This window comes from Lagenorhynchus albirostris, chromosome 14 (assembly GCF_949774975.1).
Source record: "Lagenorhynchus albirostris chromosome 14, mLagAlb1.1, whole genome shotgun sequence".
NCBI lineage: Eukaryota > Metazoa > Chordata > Mammalia > Artiodactyla > Delphinidae > Lagenorhynchus > Lagenorhynchus albirostris.
In genome coordinates, this window is record NC_083108.1 from 62882300 (window position 1) to 62909813 (window position 27514).

The 27514-nt window shown below is 43.2% G+C and overlaps 1 protein-coding gene across 4 annotated transcripts in view; it reads right to left on the reverse strand.

Moving 5' to 3' along the window:
- MAPK1 (mitogen-activated protein kinase 1) overlaps window positions 1-24809 on the reverse strand; it is a 96757-nt gene extending 71948 nt beyond the window's left edge. For 3 of the 4 annotated variants that reach the window (XM_060170785.1, XM_060170786.1, XM_060170783.1), the window contains exon 1: window positions 24649-24809. In XM_060170785.1, coding sequence (XP_060026768.1) covers window positions 24649-24767 — 119 coding nt within the window. In that variant the 5' untranslated portion in view covers window positions 24768-24809. The remainder of the gene's footprint in view (window positions 1-24648) is intronic. The other variant, XM_060170782.1, reaches the window with a different exon arrangement.
- Between the last annotated feature and the right edge of the window lie 2705 nt (window positions 24810-27514).

Sequence of the window (27514 nt, forward strand, 5' to 3'; positions counted from 1 at the left end):
AGGAGAAAAACTGGCTCTGAGTTCTGGGAGTAGGGAAGAGGGAGAGAAAAGGCATCCTGATGATATATACGTTTTATCTTGGCCAACCCACTCCACCAGAGTATGAAAACTGACAAGGATTCAAGGTAGAAGCCCTGCTAAGAAGTTAAAGAGCAGACATCTGGGCAAAACAAGAGTAAAAAGCCTTATAATACCAGGTTATAGTTAAAAATAATAAACTAGACCAATGGAACAAACAGATTCCAGAAAGACACAGGTAAATACCTCTAAGTTTAATATGAAAACTCATGTGAAATTAGACAAGGTGTCTAATACTGCTAAAATTATACTCTTAATATGGAATAAAATACATAAAGCATATAAATGCAGCATTCTTCTCTGCAATCATTTCCACACAGCTTAAAAGACTAAATTAAAGGTTAAAGGCCTTCATGTATTTCACCAATTCTGAAGCAATAAAAGAACACAGCAAACAATTAGTTGATGAATTTGATTATACAAATATTTTTAAAGCTTTCAGAAAAAAATTTAAAGGCTTTCAGAACATTAATGCTTAGCTTCTAGTGCATAAACGGTTCCATAGCTTGAATACAGTTCAAACATCAGATAAGTGAGTAAAACTTAGAAAAAAGTTTGGCCTCACAAATAACCAAAAACAAGGCACCTAAAAGGTTTATCTCATTTCTATTCAATTACATATAAATAAAAGAATAATACCATGTTGTCACAGCAAGAGGGAACCGGGGCTGGGGTGGGGGACACAGAGCAAAGAGGGACTTTTAAAGATTAACAGGGACAGGTGCCTGGGTGGGGGGGGGGATGTGGGTGGGAAAAAAAGATTAACAGGGACAGCACAAATTCAAATGCTATTTCTGGAGAGCAATCTGCAGAAGTCCTATCTTTGACCTGGTCAATCATTTTCGGGGAATAGGTTCTAAGAAAGTTACTCAGAGGGGGTGGGGGTGGGGTCCTGTTTGTGCTAAAATGTTTACAGCTGCATCATTTAAAAATAGTGAAAAGGACTTCCCTGGTGGCACAGTGGTTAAGAATCCGCCTGCCAATGCAGGGGACATGGGTTCGAGCCCTGGTCCGGGAAGATCCCACATGCCGTGGAGCAACTAAGCCATACGCCACAACCAGTTAGCCTGCACTCTAGAGCCCGCGAGCCACGACTAGTGAGACTGAGCACCACAACTACTGAAGCCCTCGCGCCTAGAGCCCGTGTTCCGCAACAAGAGAGGCCACCGCAATGAGAAGCCCGCGCACTGCAACGAAGAGTAGCCCCCGCTCACTGCAACTAGAGAAATCCTGCACACAGCAACGAAGACCCAATGCAGCCAAAAATAAATACATAAATAAATCTATTTTTAAAAAAACAAAAATGAAATCAAGAAAACACTTCCATTCACAATACCATCAAAACAAAATACTTAGGAATAAACCTAATAAAAGAGAGGTAAAACTTATGCTCTTAAAACTATAAAACTTTGCTGAAAGAATTAAATAGATGGAAAAACATCCCATGTTCATGGATCAGGAGACAAAATATTGTTAAGATGGCAGTATACCCAAAGTTGATCTAAAGATTCAACACTATCTCTATCACAATACCAGCCTTTTCTTTGTAGAAGTTGACAAGCTGATCCTAAAATTCATATGGAAACTCAAGGGAACCAGAATAACCAAAATAATCTTGTAAAAGAAGAACAAAGTGACAGGACTCACACTGCCCAATTTAAAAACTTATTGCAAGGCTTCCCTGGCGGCGCAATGGTTGAGAGTCCTCCTGCCGATACAGGGGACACGGGTTCGTGCCCTGGTCCGGGAGGATCCCACATGCCGCGGAGCGGCTGGGCCTGTGAGCCATGGCCGCCGAGCCTGCGCGTCCGGAGCCTGTGCTCCACAACGGGAGAGGGCACAACAGTGAGAGGCCAGCGTACCACAAAAAAAAAAAAAAAAAAAAAAAACTTATTGCAAAGCAAGTAATCAAGAAAGTAATCAAGACAGTGTGGTACTGGCACAAGGATAAACAAACAGAATGGAGGAGAGTCTGGAAATAAACTCATCTGTCTATGGTAAACTGATACTCCACAAGGGTGCCAAGACCACTTAGTGGGGAAAGGACAGTCTTTTCAACAAATGACACTGGGGCTTCCCTGGTGGCGCAGTGGTTGAGAGTCCGCCTCCCGATGCAGGGGACATGGGTTCATGCCCCGGTGTGGGAGGATCCCACATGCCGTGGAGCGGCTGGGCCCATGAGCCATGGCCGCTGGGCCTGCGCGTCCGGAGCCTGTGCTCCGCAACGGGAGAGGCCACAGCGGTGAGAGGCCCGCGTACCGCGAAAAACAAACAAAAAAAAACAAATGACACTGGGACAACTGGATAGCCACATGCAAAAGTATGAAGTTGGACCCTTACCCCATACCATATACAAAAAGTAACTCTAAATGGATCAAAGACCTAAATGTGAGAGCTAAAACTACAAAATTCTTTAAAGAAAACACAGGGATTGTCTTACATTTGGGCTGCTAAAAAAACCAAAAAGACACAGACTGGGTAGCTTATAAACTACAGAAATTTATTTCTCACAGTTCTGGAGGCTGTAAGTCTGAGAACAGAGTGCCAGCATGGTTGGGTGAGGGTCCTCTTCCTGGTTTGCAGAGTTCCCACTGTACCCTCACATGGTAGAAGAGACCAGGAAGCTCTGTGGGGTCTCTTTTATAAACAGCACTAATCCCACTCATAAGTGGACTGTGGACCTGTACATATCTGACCGAGGGATGAGTTCCAACCCTTAGAACCAATTCCAGTGGTCGTGGCCCCTCCCTTCTTGGCTCTGCTGAAGTAAGAACTCAGGGGTTGCCAGTGTGAGGGGGTACAGACCGTTATTTGGAGATGAGACAAGAGAGGCAGAAGTTGCAGAAAACTTGCTGCAGCAAAGGGCAAGGCAGAGCTCTCCTGTCAGAGGCAGAGCACAGGGGTCACCAAGCAGCCCTCTGAGGATCACTATATTTCAACTAAGCCCCTTAAATTTGTACTTCTGATATACCTGATAATTTACTTGAACTGTGTCATTTTATACCTCTGCTGAGCCTTGGAGATCTAGTCAGAATGTATTAAAATGTTATGTATTTTATACAAAAAAGTATTATAGTTTTAAAGCTTAGTTGTATAAATTCATACAGTAAAGAGTCAAAACCCTAAGAATTATTAGCACATTTTTAAGAACAGGTGATATTTATGTGAAATGGACACTGCAGTAAAATGGTTACAGAAGATAGCAACACTTAACATTGAGCTCCACCTTACACTATAGCGATCAGCTTACGTGGTATCCACTCAAGGTAGGGGACATTAAGTTTCCAACTATCTCATTAAAACCTCTATTCTATTTTAGAGAGTTTAAAAGCCAAATATAGCTGTGTTAGCTACAGTTCCACTAGATGAGTCTATATAGCAGATGACTTCCCTAACCTCCAAAAGCCTAATTCTCCTCCCCCTGGAATATAGGCCAGACTTAGTGACTTGCTTTACAAGTAAAATGGGGTGGAAGTGATGCTGTATGTCTTCTGAGGCTAGGTCATAAAAAGGTGCTCTCTGGGAAGAGCACAGCCAGCCACGATGTAGTGAGGATACTCAAGCAGCCTTTAGCTACAGTTCCACTAGATGAGTCTATATAGCAGATGACTTCCCTAACCTCCAAAAGCCTAATTCTCCTCCCCCTGGAATATAGGCCAGACTTAGTGACTTGCTTTACAAGTAAAATGGGGTGGAAGTGATGCTGTATGTCTTCTGAGGCTAGGTCATAAAAAGGTGCTCTCTGGGAAGAGCACAGCCAGCCACGATGTAGTGAGGATACTCAAGCAGCCTATGCAGAGGGCTCCACTGAGAGAAACTTGAGCCCTAACCCCCCATCTCCCCACCACAACCAACCAGCGCCAGTGTGTCAGCTGGGTGAGCTAGGAAGCAGATAGATACCCCAGACCCAGCTGAAATCTTGGCTGCAACCTCATGAGGCCCTGAGCCAGAACTGCCCAGCTAGGCCCACTCAATTCCTAACTCACAGAAAGTGTGAGAAAACAAATGTTTATTGATGTTTTAAGTCACGAAGTTGTAGGGCATTTATTACACAGCAATAGATTAGTACTAGAACAAATGAAATGAGGAAAAACAAGATTACAGAAAACTCTGTAGGTGTCATTTGGTCTAGAAAAGGAATGAAGAGAATGTGAAGACCACCTAAAAACATCTTTCTTCCAGAACTGGAGCATCAAGAGCATGGCAAAGCCATGGGTAAAGTCCTTTCCTAGGTTGTTAAGTAGGATACTTTAAAAAGTAATTTTAAACCACAAATACACACAATATGATTCTCACAACTGTTGAGTGAAACAAACCACACACAAAAGAATACATACTTTATGATTCCATTTATATAAAATACAAAGCCAGGCAAACATGTTAGAAGTCAGGATAATGGCTATTCTGGTGGGTGAGGGGTGGGTAGTGACTAAAAGGAAGAACACAGCAGGCTTCTGGAATGCCTATCACTTCTGCTTCTTGATCTGGGTACTAATTACCCAGGTGTGTTCAGTCTGTGAAAACTCACTGGGCTGAACAATTAAAGATTTGTGTACCTGGCTAAATGTATATTTCAATGAAATATTTTTAAAGATAAAGTACTATTTATTACTGCTATTAGGAATAATAACCCATAATTAGTGCTTTTCTTCAACTAAGGCCTCTCATAAAAAACTCGACCACCATAAAAGCAATTAGGTAGTTTCATCATATGCATTAAAACCATTTAAAAAAAATACAATTCATACTAACTCCAGGAACAAAGAAGAATGCTTTCTATGCAGACAATTCTGAGACCACTTAACAGAGAAAGTACCTCTCATCCCTGCCGCCCCCCCGGCCACTCCCCACAGGTGAAGCAGGCTGGGCTCTCCCCACCTTCTCGGCACACACTATCCTTTGGGGACTCTCACTTGGCTCCATTAAGGGGTAATGGAGAACTTGAGGGCAATGCCCAGCTTCTCCCCTCAGGGAGGCCGTAAGCCTCATCTTGGAGGCCACCTGAGATAAGTACAACTAACAGACAGACGCTGGAGGCCCCATCCCAGGGCTGAGGAAAACGGAGGAGTCTCCTAAAGTCACCTGCAGGATTATGGCTATCAGAGTACTTATGAAGTCTAGTCTAATTGGAAAACTCATCTTGAAGACTTATAAAATTCCACTGAAAACCTACGAAATAAAAATAAAATGTTCTTCTACACCTGAAACTAACAAACATTGTAAATCAACTAAACTTCAATTTAAAAAATAAATAAATAGGGAATTCCCTGGTGGTCCAGTAGTTGGGACTCTGTACTTTCACTGCAGAGGGCCTGGGTTCAATCCCTGGTTGGGGAACTAAGATCCCAGAAGCTGCGCAGTGTGGCAACAAAATAAAATAAGGGACTTCCCTGGTGGTCCAATGGTTAAGAATCTGCCAGCCAATGCAGGGAACATGGGTTCAAGCCCTGGTCCAGGAAGATCCCACATGCCACGGAGCAACTAAGCCCAAGAGCCACAACTACTGAGCCCGTGCGCCTAGAGTCCGTGCTCCACAACAAGAGAAGCCAGTGCAAGGAGAAGCCCGCACACTGCAACGAAGACTAGTCCCTGCTCGCTGCAACTAGAGAAAGCCCGTGTGCAGCAATGAAGACCAAGCACAGCCATAAATAAATAAATAAACAAAATTTATAAATAAATAAATGTTCTTTAACTTTCAATGTTTGGCATCATTAATTCATTAACAGTGGTGATACTAGACGACCATGTGATTTAAGAAGTACTTTTATAATTGTCTAGGAACAAAGAGAAAATACATACACACGTGTATATACACACAGACTTCTAAGTTGTAAGCGACCTACTGTATTTACTAAAGGCTCCTCTGAGGTAAGGGTTGTGTTTTATTCATATTTTTATCCCAGCAAGTGCTTAACACAATATTTGCTGAGAGTCACTCCCACTTTAGCTTCCAAATATTTAGTGCTGACAGACAGCACACCAAACACACAGAGCACAGGACCCATCAAAACAAACTCTCCACCTCACACACATTAGGATGGTAACTATCAAAAAACAGAAAAGCAGTACTGGTGAGGATGTGGAGAAACTGGAACCCCTGTGCACTGTTGGTGGGAATGTAAAATGGTACAGCTGCTTTAAAAAACAGTAATGGTAGGGCTTCCCTGGTAGCTCAGTGGTTAAGAATCCACCTGCCAATGCAGGGGACACAGGTTCGAGCCCTGGCCCGGGAAGATTCCACATGCCATGGAGCAACTAAGCCTGTGCACCACAACTACTGAAGCCTGTGCACCTAGAGCCCATGCTCCACAACAATGGAAGCCACCTCAATAAGCACGCGCACCACAACGAAGAGTAGCCCCCGCTCGCCACAACTAGAGGAAGCCCACATGCAGCAACAAAGACCCAATGCAGCCCCCCCCAAAAAAAAAACAACAGTATGGTAGGGGACACTTCCCTGGTGGTCCAGTAGGTAAGACTCCATGCTCCCAATGCAGGGGACCCAGGTTTGATCCCTGTTCGGGGAACTAGATCTTGCATGCATGCTACAATTAAGAGTTTACACACCACAACTAAGAAGTTCACATGCCACAACTAAAACCTGGTGCAGCCAAAAAATAAATAATTAAAAAAAAAAAGTATGGTAGTTCTCCCAAAAATTAAATACAGAATTACCATTCCACTTCTGGGTATATAGCCAAAGAATTGAAAGCAGAGTGTTAGAGATATTTGTACATCTACGTTCATAGCAGCATTATTCACAACAGCCAAGAGGTGAAAGCCACTCAATTGTTCATTAATGGATGAATGGATAACAAAGAAAATCCTGCCATTTGCTAACAATATGAATGAACCTTGAGGACATTAATGCTCACTTATATGAGGTACTTAGAGTAGTCAAATTCACAGAGAAAGCAGAATGGTTGTTGAAAGGGGCTGAGGAGAGGGGAGAATGAACAGCTGTTAATGGGTAGTTTCAGTTTTGCAAGATAAAAAAGTTCTACAGATCTGTTATACAGCAAAGTGAATGTACTTTACTGAACTGTACACTCAAAAATGGTTAAGATGGTAAATTCTGTCATATGCATTTTACTGCAATTAAAAAATAATTTTAAAACCCCAAAACAAGCTCCACAAGTTACCTACTTACATCAGTGTTCAGCCTGCACCCAATCATTCATTTCAATGCTTTATCTTCTAAACCCATATTGAGATGGATCAGGATTACAGCGGTTTAGTTGATGTAGTCATTTCAGCACTCAAAAGGCATGATCCCCGTTTCACCAAAGAGTGAAATGAGACTCTGAGAAGTTAAATGACATGCTGTCAATCACCCAGCTATTAGTGCCAGAGATGAGATTTTTAAATGCAGTTTCTAATTGATAAAAGAGATATGTTCCTGCTGCTCTTAAAGAGGCCTAAGGGGCACGAGGAACTTTATTTCTTCTTTCATTCAGGTATTCAAATAATATAGGGAAGTAAATGGAAATGTGAGGACAGCACAGAGCTAGCAGCCTCAGCTAGCTAGCTCAGCCTCAGTATACCATCACTGGTACTATTCCACCTGGCTGATTTGACAAATATTTTCTGAGCACCTACTATGTGCAATGTGTGTACTAGGTACTGTGGTGACAGCAGTGAACAGAGTCCTCACTCTCAAGGAGTTGGGTCAGTCCTTTGCTTCATCTCTGGTTGACTTTCAAGCACACGAGAGCTGTCCCAAACTTTCGCCATGCTTTCCAAGCCTTCGATCCTCCAGGCAATGCACTCTTGGCAGATGTCCGACCTAACCTCCTACTTGACTCAGAAGCTAAGGCCACCTGGCAAAAAAACCTGTCACATACCCTCAGTCTGCCATGGTTTCTCCAGTGATGTCTGTTCTTCTAGTGCCCTTACTTTCCTTCCCTTGAGCTAAGGGAAAAGACCTCCTCTAACCTTCCCAACTGTGATCTCACAACATGCACAACTGCACCACACACAATGCAGGCACAGTACAGGCCAGAGGCCTGCTCCTTACTGCTTCCCTGGAGCTTCCTCCCACCAACAGCCCTTCTGAACCCTGCCAGTCTAGCCAGCAGAAAGCAGTTGAGAAAATGATGACGTTCACCAGAGAACTGAAATCTGTGACACAGAATCAAAGAGACTCCCTTAAGAGCATGAAAAGGTAACTCCCAAAGTGGAGAAGGTATTTGCAATACATAAACCTAAAAAAAGACTCATGTCCAGTATCTAGAAAGAACTCCTATTATTTAATAAAAGGCCAAAATCTCAATAGAAAAGAAATGCAAACAACCTAAACACTTCACAAGATAGCCAAAAGGCTAATATAAAACAGAGCTAAAATAATCAGGAAAATGCAAACAACACCCAACCCACAACAAATACCACTTCATGCCCCCCCAGAATGGCTAAAACTAAGATAGAAAATATGATGTGTTGATCAGAATACGGAGCAGTCTGAGCTCTAATACACAGATAGTGGGCATGAATACAATTTAACCACTTCAGAAAATGTCTTGGCAACATCCACTAACGTAGAATGTATGCATACCCTGTGATGCAGCCACTCTGCTCCTAGGTATACACCCAACAGAAATTTGCACACATGTTCACTAAAACACATGCACTAAAATGGTCATAGTAGCGCTAATAATAATGCCCCAAAACTGGAAACAACCCAAATGCATATTCACAGTAGGACAGATAAATAAATTATGGTATAGTCACACCATGGAATACCAATACTGCAATGAGAATGAATAATCCACAACCACACAAACATGATGCTGAATAAAAGAAGCCAGCTACCAATGAGAACAAACATATTATACGACTCCACATGGGAAGTACAAAACAAAATGAATCCATGCTGTTACACATCAGGATAGAGCTTCCCCCTGGAGAATGGCAACTGGAAGGAGTCCAAGCGGAGCTTCTGAGGCGCTGGGGTTCTGTTTATCTGAACACTGGTTAGTTATATGGGTGTGCTTAGTTTGTGAAAATTTATCAACCTGTAATCTTATGATATGCGCACATTTCTGTATGTATATTATACTTCAATAAAAGTAAAAAATTAAAAAAAATTCTTAATAAGTAAAAAATAAAAAGGGGGAGAGGCAGAAAAGAACAATTATCACCAAAATTGAGGATAGTGGTCAACTCTAGAAGCGGATTTGATAAGACATTTCTAAGGTCCTGACAGTGTTCTATTTTCAAATTTGCACAATGATTACGTATATTTAACTTATTCTTTAAACAGCACATATAAAAAAGAATACAGGATTGGTTCAAAATGTTGGAGTAGAAGGCTGTGCACTCACTCTCTCTTGCGAGCACCAGAATCACAACTAGCTGCGGGACAGTCACTGACAGGAAGACATTGGAATTCACCAAAAAAGATACCCCATATCCAGAGACAAAGGAGAAGCCGCAATGAGACAGTAAGAGGTGCGCAATCACAATAAAATCAAATCCTGTAACTGCTGGGTGGGTGGGTTTGTGGGACTCACAAACTGGAGAACACTTATACCACAGAAGTCCACCCAGTGGAGTGAAGGTTCTGAGCCACATGTCCGGGCTTCCCAACCTGCGGGTCCGTCAATGGGAGGCGGAATTCCTAGAGAATCAGACTTTGAAGGCTAGTGGGATTTGATTGCAGGACTTTGACAGGACTGGGGGAAACAGAGACTCCACTCTTGGAGTGCACACACAAAGTAGTGTGTGCTTCGGGACCCAGGGGAAGCAGTGACACCATAGGAGACTGAACCAGACCTACCTGCTAGTGTTGGAGGGTCTCCTGCAGAGGCGGGGGATGGCTGTGGCTCACCGTGGGGACAAGGACACTGGCAGCATAAGTTCTGGGAAGTGCTCCTTGGTGTGAGCCCTCCCAGAGTCGCCATTAGCCCCACCAAAGAGCCATTAGGCTCCAGTGCTGGGTCGCCTCAGGCCAAACAACCAAGAGGGAGGGAACCCAGCCCCACCCATCAGCAGACAAGTGGATTAAAGTTTTACTGAGCTCTGCCCACCAGAGCAACACCCAGCTCTACCCACCACCAGTCCCTCCCATCAGGAAGCTTGCACAAGCCTCTTAGATAGCCTCATCCACCAGAGGGCAGACCCCAGAAGCAAGAAGAACTACAATCCTGCAGCCTGTGGAAGGAAAACCACATTCACAGAAAGACAGACAAAATGAAAAGGCAGAGGACTTTGTACCCTATGAAGGAACAAGATAAAACCTCAGAAAAACAACTTAATGAAGTGGAGACAGGCAACCTTCCAGAAAAAGAATTCAGAATAATGATAGTGAAGATGATCCAGTACCTTGGAAAAAGAATGGAAGCAAAGATCAAGAAGTTGCAAGACACGTTTAACAAAGACGTAGAAGAATTAAAGAACAAACACCTAGAAAAATTAAAGAACAAACAGAGATGAACAATACAATAACTGAAGTGAAAAATACCACTAGAAGAAATCAACAGCAGAATAACTGAGGCAGAAGAACAGATAAGTGCCCTGGAAGACAGAATAACAGAATAAAGAAAAAAACGAATGAAAAGAAATGAAGACACCTTAAGAGACCTCTGGGACAACAGTAAACAGAACAACATTCGCAATATAGGGGTCCCAGAAGGAGAAGAGAGAGAGAAAGGACCCAAGAAAATATCTGAAGAGATTATAGTCGAAAACTTCCCTAACATGGGAAAGGAAATAGCCACCCAAGTCCAAGAAGCACAGAGAGTCCCAGGCGGGATAAACCCAAGGTGAATCATGCTGAGACACATAGTAGTCAAACTGACAAAAATTAAAGACAAAGAAAAATCATTGAAAACAACAAGGGAAAAATGACAAATAACATACAAGGGAACTTCCATAGGTTAACAGCTGATTTCTCAGCAGAAACTCTACAAGCCAGAAGGGAGTGGCATGATAAAGTGATGAAAGGGAAGAACCTACAACCAAGATTACTCTACCCAGCAAGGATCTCATTCACATTCGATGTAGAAATCAAAAGCTTTACAGACAAGCAAAAGCTAAGAGAATTCAGCACCACCAAACCAGCTCTACAACGAAAGCTAAAGGAACTTCTCTAAGTGGGAAACACAAGAGAAGAAAAGGCCCTACAAAAACAAACCCATAACAATTAAGAAAATGGTATTAGGAACATACAAATCAATAATTAACTTAAACGTGAATGGATTAAATGTTCTAGCCAAAAGACACAGGCTTGCTGAATGGATACAAAAACAAGACCCATATATATGCTGTCTACAAGAGACCCACTTCAGACCTAGGGACACATACAGACTGAAAGTGAGGGGATGGAAAAAGATATTCCATGCAAATGGAAATCAAAAGAAAGCTGGAGTAGCAATACTCATATCAGATAAAATAGACTTTAAAATAAAGAATGTTACAAGACACAAGGAGGGACACGACATAATGATCAAAGGGTCAATCCAAGAAGATATAACAATTATAAATATATATGCACCCAACACAGAAACACCTCAATACATAAGGCAACTGCTAAGAGCTATAAAACAGAAAATTGACAGTAACACAATAATAATGCAGGACTTTAACACCTCACTTACGCCAATGGACAAATCATCCAGACAGAAAATTAATACGGAAACACAAGCTTCAAATGACACAACAGACCAGATAGATTTAATTGATATTTATAGGACATTCCATCCAAAAACAGATTACATTTTCTTCTCAAGTGCACACAGAACATTCTCCAGGATAGATCATATCTTGGATCACAAATCAGGCCTCGGTAAATTTAAGAAAACTGAAATCATAACAAGCATCTTTTCCGACCACAATGCTGGAAGGTTAGAAATCAATTACAGGGTAAAAAAGGTAAAAAACTCAAACACATGGAGGCTAAACAATACGTTACTAAATAACCAAGAGATCACTGAAGAAATCAAAGAGGAAATCAAAAAATACCTAGAGACAAATGACAATGAAAACACAACGATCCAAAACCTATGGGATGCAGAAAAAGCAGTTCTAAGAGGGAGATTTACAGCAATACAAGCCTACCTCAAGAAACAAGAAAAATCTCAAAAAAATAATCTAACCTTACACCTAAAGGAATTAGAGAAAGGAGAACAAACAAAACCCAAAATTAGTAGAAGGAAAGAAATCATAACGATCAGAGCAGAAATAAATGGAACAGAAACGAAGAAAACAATAGCAAAGATCAATAAAACTAAAAGTTGGTTCTTTGAGAAGATAAACAAAATTAATAAACCATTAGCCAGACTCATCAGGAAAGACAGAGAGAGGACTCAAATCAATAAAATCAGAAATGAAAAAGGAGAAGTTATAATGGATACTTGCACAAATACAAAGCATCATAAGATCCTAAAGATGCCACCAGAAAACTCCTAGAGCTAATCAATGAATTTGGTAAAGTTGGCGAATACAAAACTAATGCACACAAATCTCTTGCATTCCTATACACTAACAACAAAAGATCAGAAAGAGAAATTAAGGAAACAATTGCATTCACCATTGCAACAAACCAAATAAAATACCTAGGAATAAACCTACCCACGGAAATAAAAGACCTGTACTCAGAAAACTATAAAACACTGTTGAAAGAAATCAAAGATGACAAACAGATGGAGTATATACCATGTTCTTGGATTGGAAGAATCAATATTGTGAAGATGACTATACTACTCAAAGCAATCTACAGATTCAGTGCAATCCTGATCAAATTACCAGTGGCATTTTTTACAGAACTGAAAGCCTTTAAAATTTGTATGGCAAACACAAAAGACCCCAAATAGCCAAAGCAGTCTTGAGGGGAAAAAACGGACCTGGAGGACCCTGACTTCAGACTATATTACAAAGCTACAGTAATCAAGACAGTATGGTACTGGACAAAAACAGAAATATGGATCAATGGAACAGGATAGAAAGCCCAGAGATAAACCCACACACCTCTGGTCAACTCATCTATGACAAAGGAGGCAAGGATATGCAATGGAGAAAAGTAGTCTCTTCAATAAGTGGTGCAGGGAAAACTGGAGAGCTACATGTAAAAGAATGAAATTAGAACACTCCCTAACACCATACACAAAAATAAACTCAAAATGGATTAGAGACCTAAATTTAAGACCAGACACTATGAAACTCTTAGGGGAAAACATAGGAAGAACACTCTTTCACATAAATCACAGCAGCAAGATCGTTTTGGATCCACCTCCTACAGTGATGGAAATAAAACCCAAAATAAACAAATGGGACCTAATGAAACTTAAAAGCTTTTGCAAAGCAAAGGAAACTACAAACAAGACGAAAAGACAACGCTCAGAATGGGAGGTAATATTTGCAAGCAATCAATGGACAAAGGATTAATCTACAAAATATATAAACAGTTCATGGAGCTCAATATTAAAAAAACAAACAACCCAATCACAAAATAGGCAGAAGGGGGCTTCCCTGGTGGTGCAGTGGTTGAGAGTCCGCCTGCCGATGCAGGGGACACGGGTTTGTGCCCCGGTCTGGGAGGATCCCACATGCCGTGGAGCAGCTGGGCCCGTGAACCATGGCCGCTGAGCCTGCGTGTCCGGAGCCTGTGCTCCGCAACCAGAGAGGCCACAACAGTGAGAGGCCCGCGTACCGCAAAAAAAAAAAAAAAAAAAAAAAAAAAAAGGCAGAAGACCTAAATAGACATTTCTCCAAAGAAGACATACAGATGGCCAAGAAGCACATGAAAAGCTGCTCAACATCACTGATTAGTGAAATGCAAATCAAAACTACAAGGAGGTGTTATCACCTCACACCAGTTAGAATAGGCATCATCAGAAAATCTACAAACAACAAATGCTGGAGAGGGTATGGAAAAAAGGGAACCCTCTAGCACTGCTGGTGGGAATGTAAATTGATACAGCCACTATGGAGAACAGTACGGAGGTTCCTTAAAAAACTAAAAATAGAATTACCATATGACCCAGCAATCCCACTATTGGGCATATACCCAGAGAAAACCATAATTCAAAAAAACCTTAATTCAAAAACATGCACCCCAATGTTCATTGAAGCACTATTTACAAGAGCCATGTGATGGAAACAACTTAAATGCCCATCGACAGATGAATGGATAAAGAAGATGTGGCATATATATACAATGGAATATTACTCAGTCATAAAAAGGGACGAAATTGGGTCATTTGTAGTGATGTGGATGGATCTGGAGACTGTCATACAGAGTTAAGTAAGTCAGAAAGAGAAAAACACATATCGTATATTAACACATACATGTGGAACCTAGAAAAATGGTACAGATGAACCAGTTTGCAGGGCAGAAACAGAGACACAGATGTAGAGAGCAAACATATAGACACCAAGGGGGAAAGTGGTGAGGGGGTGGTGGTGGTTGTGGGATGAATTGGGAGACTGGAATTGACATATATACACTAATATGTATAAAATACACAACTAATAAGAACCTGCTGTATAAAATATAAATAAAATAAAATTGAAAAGAAAATACAACATAACCAACTAGGATTTACTCTAAGAACGCAAGGAAGATTCAATATAAGGAAATCCATTAGTATGATCCTCAATGCTAAAGAGAGAAAAACCATATGATCACCTCCATTAAGGCAGAAAAGACATTTGAGAAAATTCACTTATTTATGTTAAAAAAAACCAAAATAGAAGTGATGGATATTTCTGTAAATATAATAAATAAAATACACCTCAGCCTAATGCCAGCATCTTAATAGAGAAACACTAGAGGCTTTCCTGCTAAAGCCAAAAACCACATAAGGCCAAAATATTTTCCAATTTACATTTTTATAGTTAAGCACTACATTCTAGGATGCTAGATAAACATCTACCAGTTCTTGAATGCTACATTCTGCCTGCTGGGGTATCCAGAAGCATTCCTAAAGTTTCTATAAAACTTTAGCCCTCTTATGACTAATTTCTGTCTTATACTTTGTCTGTGGCAGGAAACAAATGGCTCTTTCCAACAGTTATGTCAGAGTGGACAAAGAATCAAAAATGTCTTTTCGGGCTTCCCTGGTGGCGCAGTGGTTGAGAGTCCGCCTGCCAATGCAGGGGACACGGGTTCGTGCCCTGGTCCAGGAAGATCCCACATGCTGTGGAGCGGCTAGGCCCGTGAGCCATGGCTGCTGAGCCTGCGTGTCCGGAGCTCTGCAATGGGAGAGGCCACAACAGTGAGAGGCCCGCATACCACAAAAAAAAAAAAAAAAAAAAAAAAGAGTCTTTTCTTTCCAGCTCTTTGGACTAAAGAAATAATTTACAACACTCTTAAGGGAATACCACTTTTACCATCACTTGAATTAAGGGATAAGAGTTGTCATGAAAGGATGCTTGAAAACAGCAAAACACACAACAGGTAGAATGGCTCAATGAACATACCTGGAAATGGTAATAGATAATGGATTACTTAGCATTCCTATCAAATGGTTTCTCACTGGTCTGAAACATAACATCAAATATTTTTATATGTCTATATAGTCCTGAGGTAAAAATTAACTCATGGGAAAGGATTATATTGATCCTTTAAAAAAAAAAAGTATCTGTTTCAACCATGAAACAGAAAGATGATGTAATGAGGGAAATACAAGTTTGAGGATGGGTTCAGCACTGATACACTGAAAATGGAAGGAAATCTCAAATAAGCCCCAAACTAAACATTTTTACATATCTACTGAAGCAATAAGTAACAGTACCCTGAACTTAGCTACTGACTCAAGATAAATCCTTGTGACCAAGGTACATTCTATAGGTTTTACTCTCTACTTAGCAAGCCTGACCTGTGATCAGTGGCAATTTAGGTATTAATTGGAGAAATGTAATGGTTTTGCTTATTTTCCTTAGCTATGCAGCTAAAACTATTTGTTCTATAAATAAGACTGTACTTACTTTTTCCCCAGAATTACTTTTAATCAGTTCTATTTAAGAATTTCCCTATCTCTGAAACTCTACATTTTTCACTATACATTCCCCAATGACAGTGTTCCCAATATTCCCAATGACAATGTGGCAACATTAACATTTGGTCTAAGGACTTCGCTGGTGGCGCAGTGGTTAAGAATCCGCCTGCCAATGCAGGGGACACGGGTTCGAGACCTGGTCCAGTAAGATCCCACATGCCACAGAGCAACTAAGCCCATGCGCCACAGCTACTGAGCCTGTGCCCTAGAGCCCGCGAGCAACAACTACTGAGCCCACGTGCCACAACTACTGAAGCCCGCGTGCCTAGAGCCCGTGCTCCGCAACAAGAGAAGCCACCGCAACAAAAGCCAACGCACCATAACAAAGAGTAGCCCCAGTTCACCACAACTAGAGTAAGCCCACGTGGAGCAATGAAGACCCAATACAGCCAAAAATAAATAAATTTATTTTTAAAAAAAGAAAAACAAAGAACATTCCTTCCAGCCACTCAGTTAAAAACTCTCTCTTAGCCAAACACACGTGAATAACCTAATCACTCGAGGTAAACTATTACTCTGGAACAACAGTATTAGAAAGTTCTTTAACTTTATAGTACAGAAAATAATTTTCCTCAAGGCTTTAATTCTGGGCTTAAATGATTTATCAATAAACTGAAAAAAGTATCTTAGACATGTCTATGATAAGTACTATAAAAAAAAAGAAGTAAAAGGAAACTATTTATTTATCTATTTAGGCCACACCATGCGGGTTGTGGGATCTTAGTTCCCTGACCAGGGATCGAACCCATGTCCCCTATAATGGAAGCGTGGAGTCCTAACCACTGGACTGCCAGGGAATTCCCAAAAGGAAACTCCTTAGAAGGAACCTAAAGCCAAGGCCTGACCAAACCTTTCTAATCCTCTCTTCAAGCCACTCCCATTCAGCTAGGCACCCATAGACCATGAGGGCTAGATGTTTCGTTTACCAATGTAGTGAAACAACTAGTGCGTGCCTGGTGTACACATACACTATTTGTTGATTTAATTAGTAACTGGGAAGCCCAAGTGGAGTTAGTTGCTCTGTCCAGAATGATCTCAGAACAGTGTTTTTACCACACGACACAGTAATTTATTTCCTTATCAGTCTGTCTCCAACAATGCACTGCAACATTCCTGAGGGAGGGCAGGAACATGGACCAGGGTAGGCACAGGAGATGCTCTGTTAAATCCAAGAATGGGAGAGGAGACTTCCCTGGTGGTGTAGTGGTTAAGAATCCACCTGCCAGGGGCTTCCCTGGTGGCGCAGTGGTTGAGAGTCCGCCTGCCGATGCAGAGGACAAGGGTTTGTGCCCCGGTCCGGGAAGATCCCACATGCCGTGGAGCGGCTGGGCCCGTGAGCCATGGCCACTGAGCCTGTGCGTCCAGAGCCTGTGCTCTGCAACGGGAGAGGCCACAGCAGTGAGAGGCCTGCATACCGCAAAAAAAAAAAAAAAAAAAAAAAGAATCCACCTGCCAATGCAAGGGACACAGGTTGGATCCCTGGTCCAGGAAGATCCCACATATCGCGGAGCAACTAAGCCTTTGCGTCACAACTACTATGCCTGCGCTCTAGAGACCACAAGCCACAACTACTGAGCCTGCGCGCCACAACTACTGAAGACTGTGCTCCTAGAGCCCGTGCTCCGCAACAAGAGAAGCCACCAGAATGAGAAGCCCACACACCACAATGAAGAGTAGCTCCCGCTCTCCACAACTAGAGAAAGCTTGCGTGCACGGCAACAAAGACCCAACGAAGCCATAAATTAATTAATTTAAAAAAAGGGAGAAGAAGTTGCTCAAGATCAACTAATGTTAGTCAGTTGGTCATGGCATATCCCATGCAGACCCCACCCATACATACACTCCACTTCCCAGCTCCTACTAGCTGTGGATGGGTTCAGAACCCAGAGCCTGCTCTAAGACTCAGCATCTGAGAGAAATCTTGGAGAATGTCTATCCTGTTGACTTTCCAATGTATGGGAGCCCCAAGAGAAGCAAACGGGGAGAAAAAGCATTTCAGGGTTAGGCAGGTGGGCAGGTGGAACAGGCTGGATGCATAATGGTGAGGTAGCTCTAGATGTTTGTTGGGGAATCAGTTGTTTTTTATATAGTAGATATGTTAATGTGAGATGAGGAATAAATTATAGATGATTCCTGGGAAAACTCAACTTGGATGCTTTTCATGAGACTCTTTTTATAAATACTTGAGAATTGAGAGCATTCCCATTAAATTCATGGGAATGGCCTATCATTTAGAGCTAACCACCAGGCTGTTATTAATATAAATTTAATTTTGTTTGAGTTTTACCTGCACTCAAAACCGTTCAGAAACTCTGGATATTCTGCTGCTCATCTAAGCTGGTCTCCTCACATCTTTGAGCTCCAAAAAGTATAGAAGAGACATTTTTATTAAAAGTTAAATTAACAGTTAACAAGCAAAACTATGAATCTGAATCCAGATGCATTTCCAGGTCTCGAGCCTTTATAGATGATATATACTACTGCTGGCCCTGCCTTTCAAACAGGTGGTACAAATACCCCCAGCAGAGCTCCAGGGAGGGCAGGAGGGAGCACTACAGCAGAGAGTAATAAGCACAAGTTTACAGAGGAGACGAACCTTAGAGGAAAACTGGACTTGAACAGGGCCCAGTGTTTCTTGGGGATGGGTTGGAGGGAAATACTGCTGGCCTCTTAGCAGGATGGTCCTCCAGTGCAGGACTACACCGTGAGCTGCAGGTTGTTCAGCACATCTGCCTTGACCATACACACACCAAAGGCCAATAACACTCCCCAATCAATTTAACAACCAAAAAACAAAACCTAACCCACATACATTTCAAAATGCCACTGGAGAGGGGGTAAAAATCACACCCACTGAATACCCCTAGATAAGAAGAAAGAAGAGAAAATAAGCACAAGCAGGTAGAGAGCATAAGAGAGACAAGGAAGGGAACACAAAATGTGATGAGGAACTGGCAGAAAAAGGGCATCCTCTAATGACTTTTACCTAAAAAATCAAGTCTAAACTCAGTAAACAATGTCCTTCAGAATCTGGCCAGGCCCATCCCAACTGTCTCAACTCCAGCTTTCTTCCGAAGGCACTCAACCCATACCCCTAGCTTCCCAAACAACTCCTGGTTTTCCTGACCTGATGTGCTGTTTTCATACTTCTGTGCCTTTGCATGTACGTCTTCCTCTACCTAGAATGCACTTCTCAAGGCAAACTTCCAGTCACATATCAACATCCAGCTCAAAAATTTGTGAAGCCATACAAAGACAGCCCCGTCACTCAGGCCTTCTTTTTTCCTCACAATACTGCACACGTCCCTTCTGTATGACACTGGTACATTCTTTGCATTACTGCCCAACTCCATCCCACTATCTGGACTAAGGGGTACTAAAAGGCTGAGACCATGTGCATCCTAGCATATAACAAGTGCTCAGTTAAAGTTTTCTGAGTGAATAACCTCGTATGAAAGGTTTTTGGTTTTTTGGCGGTACGTGGGTCTCTCACTGCTGTGGCCTCTCCCATTGCGGAGCACAGGCTCCAGACGCACAGGCCCATCGGCCATGGCTCACGGGCCCAGCCGCTCCGTGGCATGTGGGATCCTCCCGGACCGGGGCACGAACCCGTGTCCCCTCCATCGGCAGGCGGACTCTCAACCACTGTGCCACCAGGGAAGCCCTGAAAGGTTTTTTAAAAGGCTAAAATGTAAAAAAAAAAACAAAAAAAAAAGCTAAAACGTGACACAGGGCTTCCCTGGTGGCACAGTGGTTAAGAATCCGCCTGTCGATGCAGTGGACATGGATTCGAGCCCTAGTCCAGGAAGATCCCACATGCTGCAGAGCAACTAAGCCCGTGCTCCACAACTACTAAGTATGCACTCTAGAGAGCCCGTGAGCCACAACTACTGAAGCCCACACGCCTAGGGCCCGTGCTCCGCAACAAGAGAAGCCACTGTAATGAGAAGCCCGCACACTGCAACAAAGAGTAGCCCCTGCATGCAGCAACGAAGACCCAAGGCAGCCAAAAAATAAATGTAAAAAAATTTTTTAATTAAAAAAAAAATAAAACATGACACAAGCAAAAAGCAGACAACAGATATTTTCTGTTACTGAAAACATGTATTTTCTCAACTTGGGTCTTTGGTTGAGTATCACTCAGGAACCAGATTAGGATACTCTATCACTTGCGAGCTGGGTGTCCATGGGCAAGTTAACCCTTCTGTGTCTCAAATTCCCACTTACTTAAAGTAACCACCTTGACAGTGTGAGGATTAATTAATGTATGTATGTTTAAAAAACAAAACGTAACAAAAGTTCTATTAGTCTGCCATAACGACAAAAAAACTTCACAGGACAGGATATTATACCATCAGGAATGTGATCACAATGAAATTTTAGTAGGAACCATCTGGTTTTTTGGGTTTTTTTAAGGTCTCACATATTTATTACTGAGCCAAAGCACTAGTGCACAAACACACAAAGAGAAAAATCATTTTTGCAATAAAACACATCCAGCTGTTCAGACAGTAGTGATGTTCTCAGAGTGACATGGTAAGATGCAGCATAAATATGTGTGCCACCTCATATGCAAGGCTCCTTATAGACCCAGCTTGGTTCTTCTCCAATGTCTTCTCTTGGGAGTTGTATCTGATTTTATTACTAACAGTTTTCACTGGAATCCATTGGTGAATGGGATGATTCTGCTTTTGTTTCTTGGCCAAGAATCGCTTGATCCTGAAGTCTTGTGAGAAGGCATGGTGAGGAGCAAACTCAACCACACACAGGATGGCAGAGAAGAGAAGAGAGCCCATCTGTTAGAAGAGTTGAAAGTTAACAAATCTAACAGCTGCTCTTCCAGCTGCACGGTGCTCTCTACAGTATTTAAACCAATCCCTAATGACCACGACCTCCCTTGGCTCCTTTGATAGTGTGAACTCTGGTTCTCTGGTCTCCGACCACATTTCCTCCGTCCTCTTCTGTAACTTGCCCTCTATTGACACCTGAAGTCAGGCATTCCTTTGGCTCAGCTCTCACATTTTTCTCATCTTGTCCACTCTCAAGGCTTCAATTAGTGTCTCTATGGAGATGACCCCACGACCTCTCAGTCACATTTTAGAAAGTGTTTCAAACTGAACTTATCCAAAATACTTATCTTAATTAGATGACCAAGCAAAGAGCTTCAATTTCTCCTCTTTCATGCTATTTTTTTTTTCCTGATTCTTATACATCTCACCAGTCCAGAGCTTCCTCTTCCTCTGCTCATCTATTAAAAGCACTTGTTTGCCAGAGCTACCTCTTTGGTCTTTCTCTTCTGTCTCACTGGTTCTTAACCTTTCTGGGATAATGGACCCTTTGAAAATCTAATGAATGCTGTGGATTGTGTCACTAAAAAGGTAAACATACAGAACATATGCATGCAATTTCACCTAACCAATGACCTCAAGTACGAATCTGTCCTCTGGACTTCCCTAGTGGCACAGTGGTTAAGAATCCGCCTGCCAATGCAGGGGACACGGGTTTGAACCCTGGTCTGGGAAGATCCCACATGCCACAGAGCAACTAAGCCCATGCACCGCAACTACTCAAGCCAGTGTGCCTAGAGCCCGTGCTCCGCAACAAGAGAAGCCACTGCAATGAGAAGTCCGTGCCCCGCAACGAACAGTAGCCCCAGCTCGCTGCAACTACAGAAAGCCTGCACGCAGCAACGAAGACCCAACACAGCCAAAAATTAATTAATTAAAAAAAAAGAATCTGTGCTCCTCCACCCAAGACTATCACTTACACAAATTTTCATCTCCAGATTTTACTTCCCTCTTATTTTCAAGATGCCTTCTGGATATAGCTTAAATGGCCTAAAGGCATCACAAACTTAACAAGTCCAAACCAGAACTCACTATTTCTCCTCAGCAAACCTCCTCTGCCTATATGGTATTCCTTCTCTTATAACAGCACCACCATCCTCCCAGGCTCCCACGCTAGAAGCCTTGGAATTAACATGCCACATCATCAAGCCTGGAAATCCCTCTCAAATCCAAATCCCACCTCTCTCACCTCTTACCCATTAAGACCTCACTCATCATCCTCTGCTTCATCCCACACTTGCCATAATTAGAAGTCCATCACTCTTCTGACAAGAGCCCCTGTTACTGATTCTATCTTTATAAGGGCTCTCATCTCCATCTGCTATTTTCCATGCCCACTATATTACTTCACCTCTAGAAGGTTACAACAGCCTAGGTGATTCCCCACCTGTTTTTTTTCCTGTCATTTCCACCAGTGTTGGTCTATCGTCCCACCAAATTCCAAAACTGACCATGTGCCTGCCTCTTTTCAAAAACATTCATGCATCTCCACTGCACAAATATACAAACAAATTCAGTTTTGCCTTTAGAGTCCTCTACAAGTTTGTCACCTAAATACTTTTCCAGGATTAGATTCCACAGCTCAAACTGTCACTTTCACCTATTATCTTTCCATCAAAATCACACTCACTCCTAAAGACCCAATTCAAACCCCACTTTTCATCTTTATATCCTCCACTTGATGATTAGGAAAGGACTCTGCAAGAAAAAGGCAAATTCCTAATGAATTGATTCAGGAAATTAAAAAAGAAAAACCTCTTTTCCTGAAAATCCTTAAATCCTTCTGGAAGCATTAATTTTTTAAAAATGTCACTATTCAAATATTAACATTTCAATCAAGAAATCCTCCATAAACTCAACATTGTTAATCAACATTTACTAAATGCTAATAGCATACGACGTAGATTAAATTCTTATATTAAATAAATATCATCAACCTGAAGATAAAAAGCTATAATTTGGACCCAGATTCTAATTCCAATAATATTTGTACTTGGATCTTACTTAAGAAAAGAACATCATAGTAAGAGGACTTGATATTTCACCTGACAGAGACTGAGAAGGTCAAATAAGCCTACAGCAGTGACAGAAAATTACCAGAAAATTATCTAAATCAGCTTCAGATTAAAAAGAAATAAAAAAAAACTTGCAACTGAAATGTCATAAAACTAGTTTTTTTTAGTACATATTTTAAAGGACTGAAGGACGTGATGGGCAATTCTGAACCTCTCATAAAGAGACATGTTTACTGGGATACTTACCAGCAGGTGCAACAGAAGTGATGCTGCGGGCAGTTCTTTCTCTCCGTTACATTCTAGGACCTTATTTCTTTTAGGCCTGACCTAATTTAATTTCTCTTTTGGCTCCTAAGCCTCTGAGTTCATGTTAATTTTCACAGTTGTGCACTGTGAAACATTTTGCTCCTAAAGAGTATGAAAATATTCAAGATTCAATTAAAGTCTTTTTTTTAAAAATAATTTTAACTAACACTTGGCAAAACATGCCCTCTATGGTATTTCTAAAATTATGATCATTCAAATTTGAATACATTTCTGAAATAGAAATGCTAAGAGTAAAACATCCTAAAATTCTAATATGATTAATAACACTATTTAAGGAAAGTGGGGTGTAATGAAAAGAACTGCAGCAACTGAAACAGGATCTCAGTCCACAATCTCAAGTATGCCTCTTTAGTTGTATGACCTTAGGAACTGGTTTCACCTCGAAATACTTTCTCATCTGAAAGACATCACCGCGTTCCCCTCCCTGCAGCTGTTTGTTCAAATGAGATAATGGACCTAGCACAGTACCTGCCACGAAGTGTTCAATAAATATTAGTTCGCTTCCTTCGTTCAACAGAAAAGACACACTCACGAGAAAATTTCGGTGTAAGGGAGTCTACACTTGCACAGGTCTTCACCAGCACAAAACACGACAGCTAGGTGGTTCTAATGAAAAACAAGACTGTCACCCCGATTCCACAAACGCTTCGGTGAGCTGGATCGAGACGAGAGAGCCTGAATGTGATTCTGCAAGAACTCCATTAGAGCTACACACATACTGACCACTAAAGCATTAACAGAGAAAGTTCACAGTAATTGTGCTAAAACGTCTGGATGCCTTTATGCTGGTAAGAGAGCCCACGCGGGGCAAGAGAAAAACAAGTCAAATTAGGCCCAACTCCAAATGACTCCTTAATAAACCAAAAGAGCAATACTGGCTTATCCTTCCTGAAACGCTAGCAGTACGGTATTAAAAACCCTTTGAAGACTTCAAGATTGAAATATTCCACAACGAACACTGGTGCCACTAACGCCTTTTAGAAAGCCTGCGTAGGAGAGCCCGCCTGGCACCACGGAAGGCACTTAACGAAAGCCGTTCGCGGAAAACGCAGGCGAGGGGAGGAAAATCATATGATTATTTCGGAGCTGTGCACACACGCCGCGACGAGCATCCGAAGGAATTCGAGGCCGCGCTGTGCGCACACTGGGGTCGGGGGCGCCTCGCTGCCGGTCCCGGGGTCCCGGCCCCAGCCTCCGCCCCTCGGGCCCAGCGAGGAGCAACGCCCAGGCCCGGCCCGGCCCGAGGCCCCCAGCTCGCGGACGACGGCGCAGCCCAGGTGGAGGCCGAGGTCGGGGGCCGGGGCCGGGCCAAAGCCCGGGCGAGACCGCGGCTGCTTCCGCCAGGCCCAGGCAGGGGCGGCCGAACTGCGGGGCGCGGACACTCACCACACCATGCCGTAGGCGCCCTCGCCGATGTAAGAGAGATTCGTGTAGCGCGGCCCCACGTCGAACACCTGCCCGCGGACCATCTCGGGGCCCGCGCCCGCCGCCGCCGCCGCCGCCATGTTGGCTGCCGGGCCGCCGCAGCCGCCGCGCTGGGCTCGACGCTCCGCGGCCGCCGCTCGGCCCACGCCGCGCCTCCCGGGGGACCGCGCCGCCGCCGCTGCAGCCGCCGCCGCCGCTGGCCGGGAGGAAAGAGGGAGGCCGCCGCTCGGGAGAGCCGAGGAGCAGCCAGCCGCTCGGACCGACTGCCTGCTTGACTGACTGACGGGCGGGCCGGCAGGCGGAGGGAGGGGCGCGCGCCGATGAGGGCGTCGGGCGGGGCCGGGAGACGTGCGCGCGGATTGGCTCCCCGCGCACGGGGGCGGGGCTGCGCGGCCGGCGGAAGCCGCGCGCTCGGGGCGGGGCACTGCGGCGGCTCTGCGGGACGCGGTCACGTGCACTCGCGGGAGGCGGACCCCTAGGCGCAGGGGACGCGGAGGCTGAGCCAGTGGGCCTGCGGGGCCTAGGAAAGGAACCTCCACCATACCTTGCCGCGCGCCCTGGCCATGCCTGTGCGAGTCCGCGGCCCACACGGACTTAGAGTCCTCTACACACGGACAGAAACTGGAAGGGTGACCGAGACCGAGAAAGACATTTGCATCCTGAGAAAGTGTGAAACCTAGAGGTGGAGGCCGAGACGAGAGGCCAGGACGGGACCCGCTGATCAGACAGAGGCTCGTTCAACAAGTTACCCTGATCCTGTGCGTCCACTCTGCCACGAGTTACATTCCAGCAGAAGGAGATGTGGATCGATGGATGGATGGGTCGCGAGGAAGGGAGGGAGGGAGAGAGACTCGAGTTGTGATAAGTGCTATGATGAAATATAAAGATCAGTAAGGGGTTCGGGAGTACGGGGCTGAGACACTGAAAAAAACATTGAGATTCAGAGACTGAGACTCAGATTGGTACAGATGGACAGCGTCTCAGACATAGGACATACTGAAATAGAAACGCAAAGATAGAAACACTGAAGTCCAAAGCATCAAGATCTAGAGAATATGAGACAAACACCCTGAGCCTCAGAAATAGTCACAGACACCAGAGGTTGAAAAATAAAAGTCGGAATCTTGAAGCAAGTGAATGCCAAGAATAGCTAACAATGAGACAGAAGATGATCTAACCACTGCTTCTGAACCGACACCCGGGCCATCTCTGGATGGGGAGTAAAGGTGGGGAACCCTGCATCCTGATTGTCCAACATTGTGATCTTGTAAGCCTGGACGTCCAGGCATCAACAACAAAGATCAACTAGACAATATCAAAGGTGAATAAGGAAAAAAAAAAAATTTAACCCTCTGGGGAGAGAAATATGTGGCATATGAGAAAAATAAAGTGCTAGAGCCAAAAATTACTCCTTTGCAATATATTTAGTCCATGAAGCAGAGCCCAGTTCCAGAAAACACCTAATTCTTACTCTCAACTAAAAGAGGACATTGCATCTTTTAAAGAACAGGCCAAGATAAATGGAGAGTTCCATGAAATTAAAACCATGATAGCCAAAGTAAAAGCAATGGTTGGAGCACTAAAAAGCAGACTTAACAATGTAGAAGAGCAAATCAGCAGTATAGAAGAAAAAGTCAGTGATGAAATTCTTTAAGAGAGAAAAAAATGTACAGGAGAATACCACGGAGAGTCAAACTATAGGCACCCCCCAAAGAAGACAGAGCAAATCAATTAGAGACAATAACTTAAATTATAGTAAAAGAAAACTTGCCTTAGGTCTAAAAAGATTTGAGGTAGAAGTGGAAAATTGAGTGAGTTCTCTGAATCCAGAAAAATTAATAAGCAGAAACCAACTTCAAGACATAACCTGGAAAAGTTTTTAAATTTCAGGGATAAAGAACACAGTATCCAATCAGAAAAAAAAAAAGAAAGATTATTTATTTAAGAAGCTAAAAGGTGGTTTTCTTCAGAGTCCTCCTCTGTAATAATTAAATGCCAAAGGAAAATGGAACAAGATTGGCAGCACTCTGAGAGGGTAGGTTGTCGCCGTTCTTACATGGTTTAATTCCCACTGATGCCTCACTTCCTCCCAGGTCTTTAACTGTCAGAATATGTGGTCAGCTTGTCCACCCGGACATCTTGTGACATCCTACAGGGGCTTCAACTTCACATTTCCAAACTGCCAATGGTTAACTGCAGGAGTTCTGCCCTCAGACTACCAGAAAGAGTTTGAATCTTGGCTCTTCCACTTACTACCTGTATGACCTTGGCCTCAGTTTCCTCACTCTTAAAGATCACAATAGGGGGGCTTCCCTGGTGGCGCAGTGGTTGAGAGCCCGCATGCCGATGCAGGGGACATGGGTTGGTGCCCCGGTCCGGGAAGATCCCACATGCCATGGAGCGGCTGGGCCCGTGAGCCATGGCCGCTGAGCCTGCGCATCTGGAGCCTGTGCTCCGCAACGGGAGAGGCCACAACAGTGAGAGGCCCGCGTACAGCAAAAAAAATAAAAGAAAATCATAATAGCACCTACCTCCCTATTGTACAGAATAAATAAGACAGCATATGTAAAGAACCTGGCACATAATATATACCCAATAAATGTTATCTCATTATTATCGACCCCACGCAAACCTGTTCCTCGTCTTGTACTCGTGGATTGCATCACCACCCAGATACTCAAGCTGGAAGTTTGGGGATGGTCCTTAACAATGCATTTTTCCTTGCTCCCAACCCCTCTTCCCATCCAACCCTCACAAACACCTATAAATTCTATTTCTTAATATTTTGGAAATTGTTGCTGCTCAAAGTGTGGTCTCCAGACCAGCA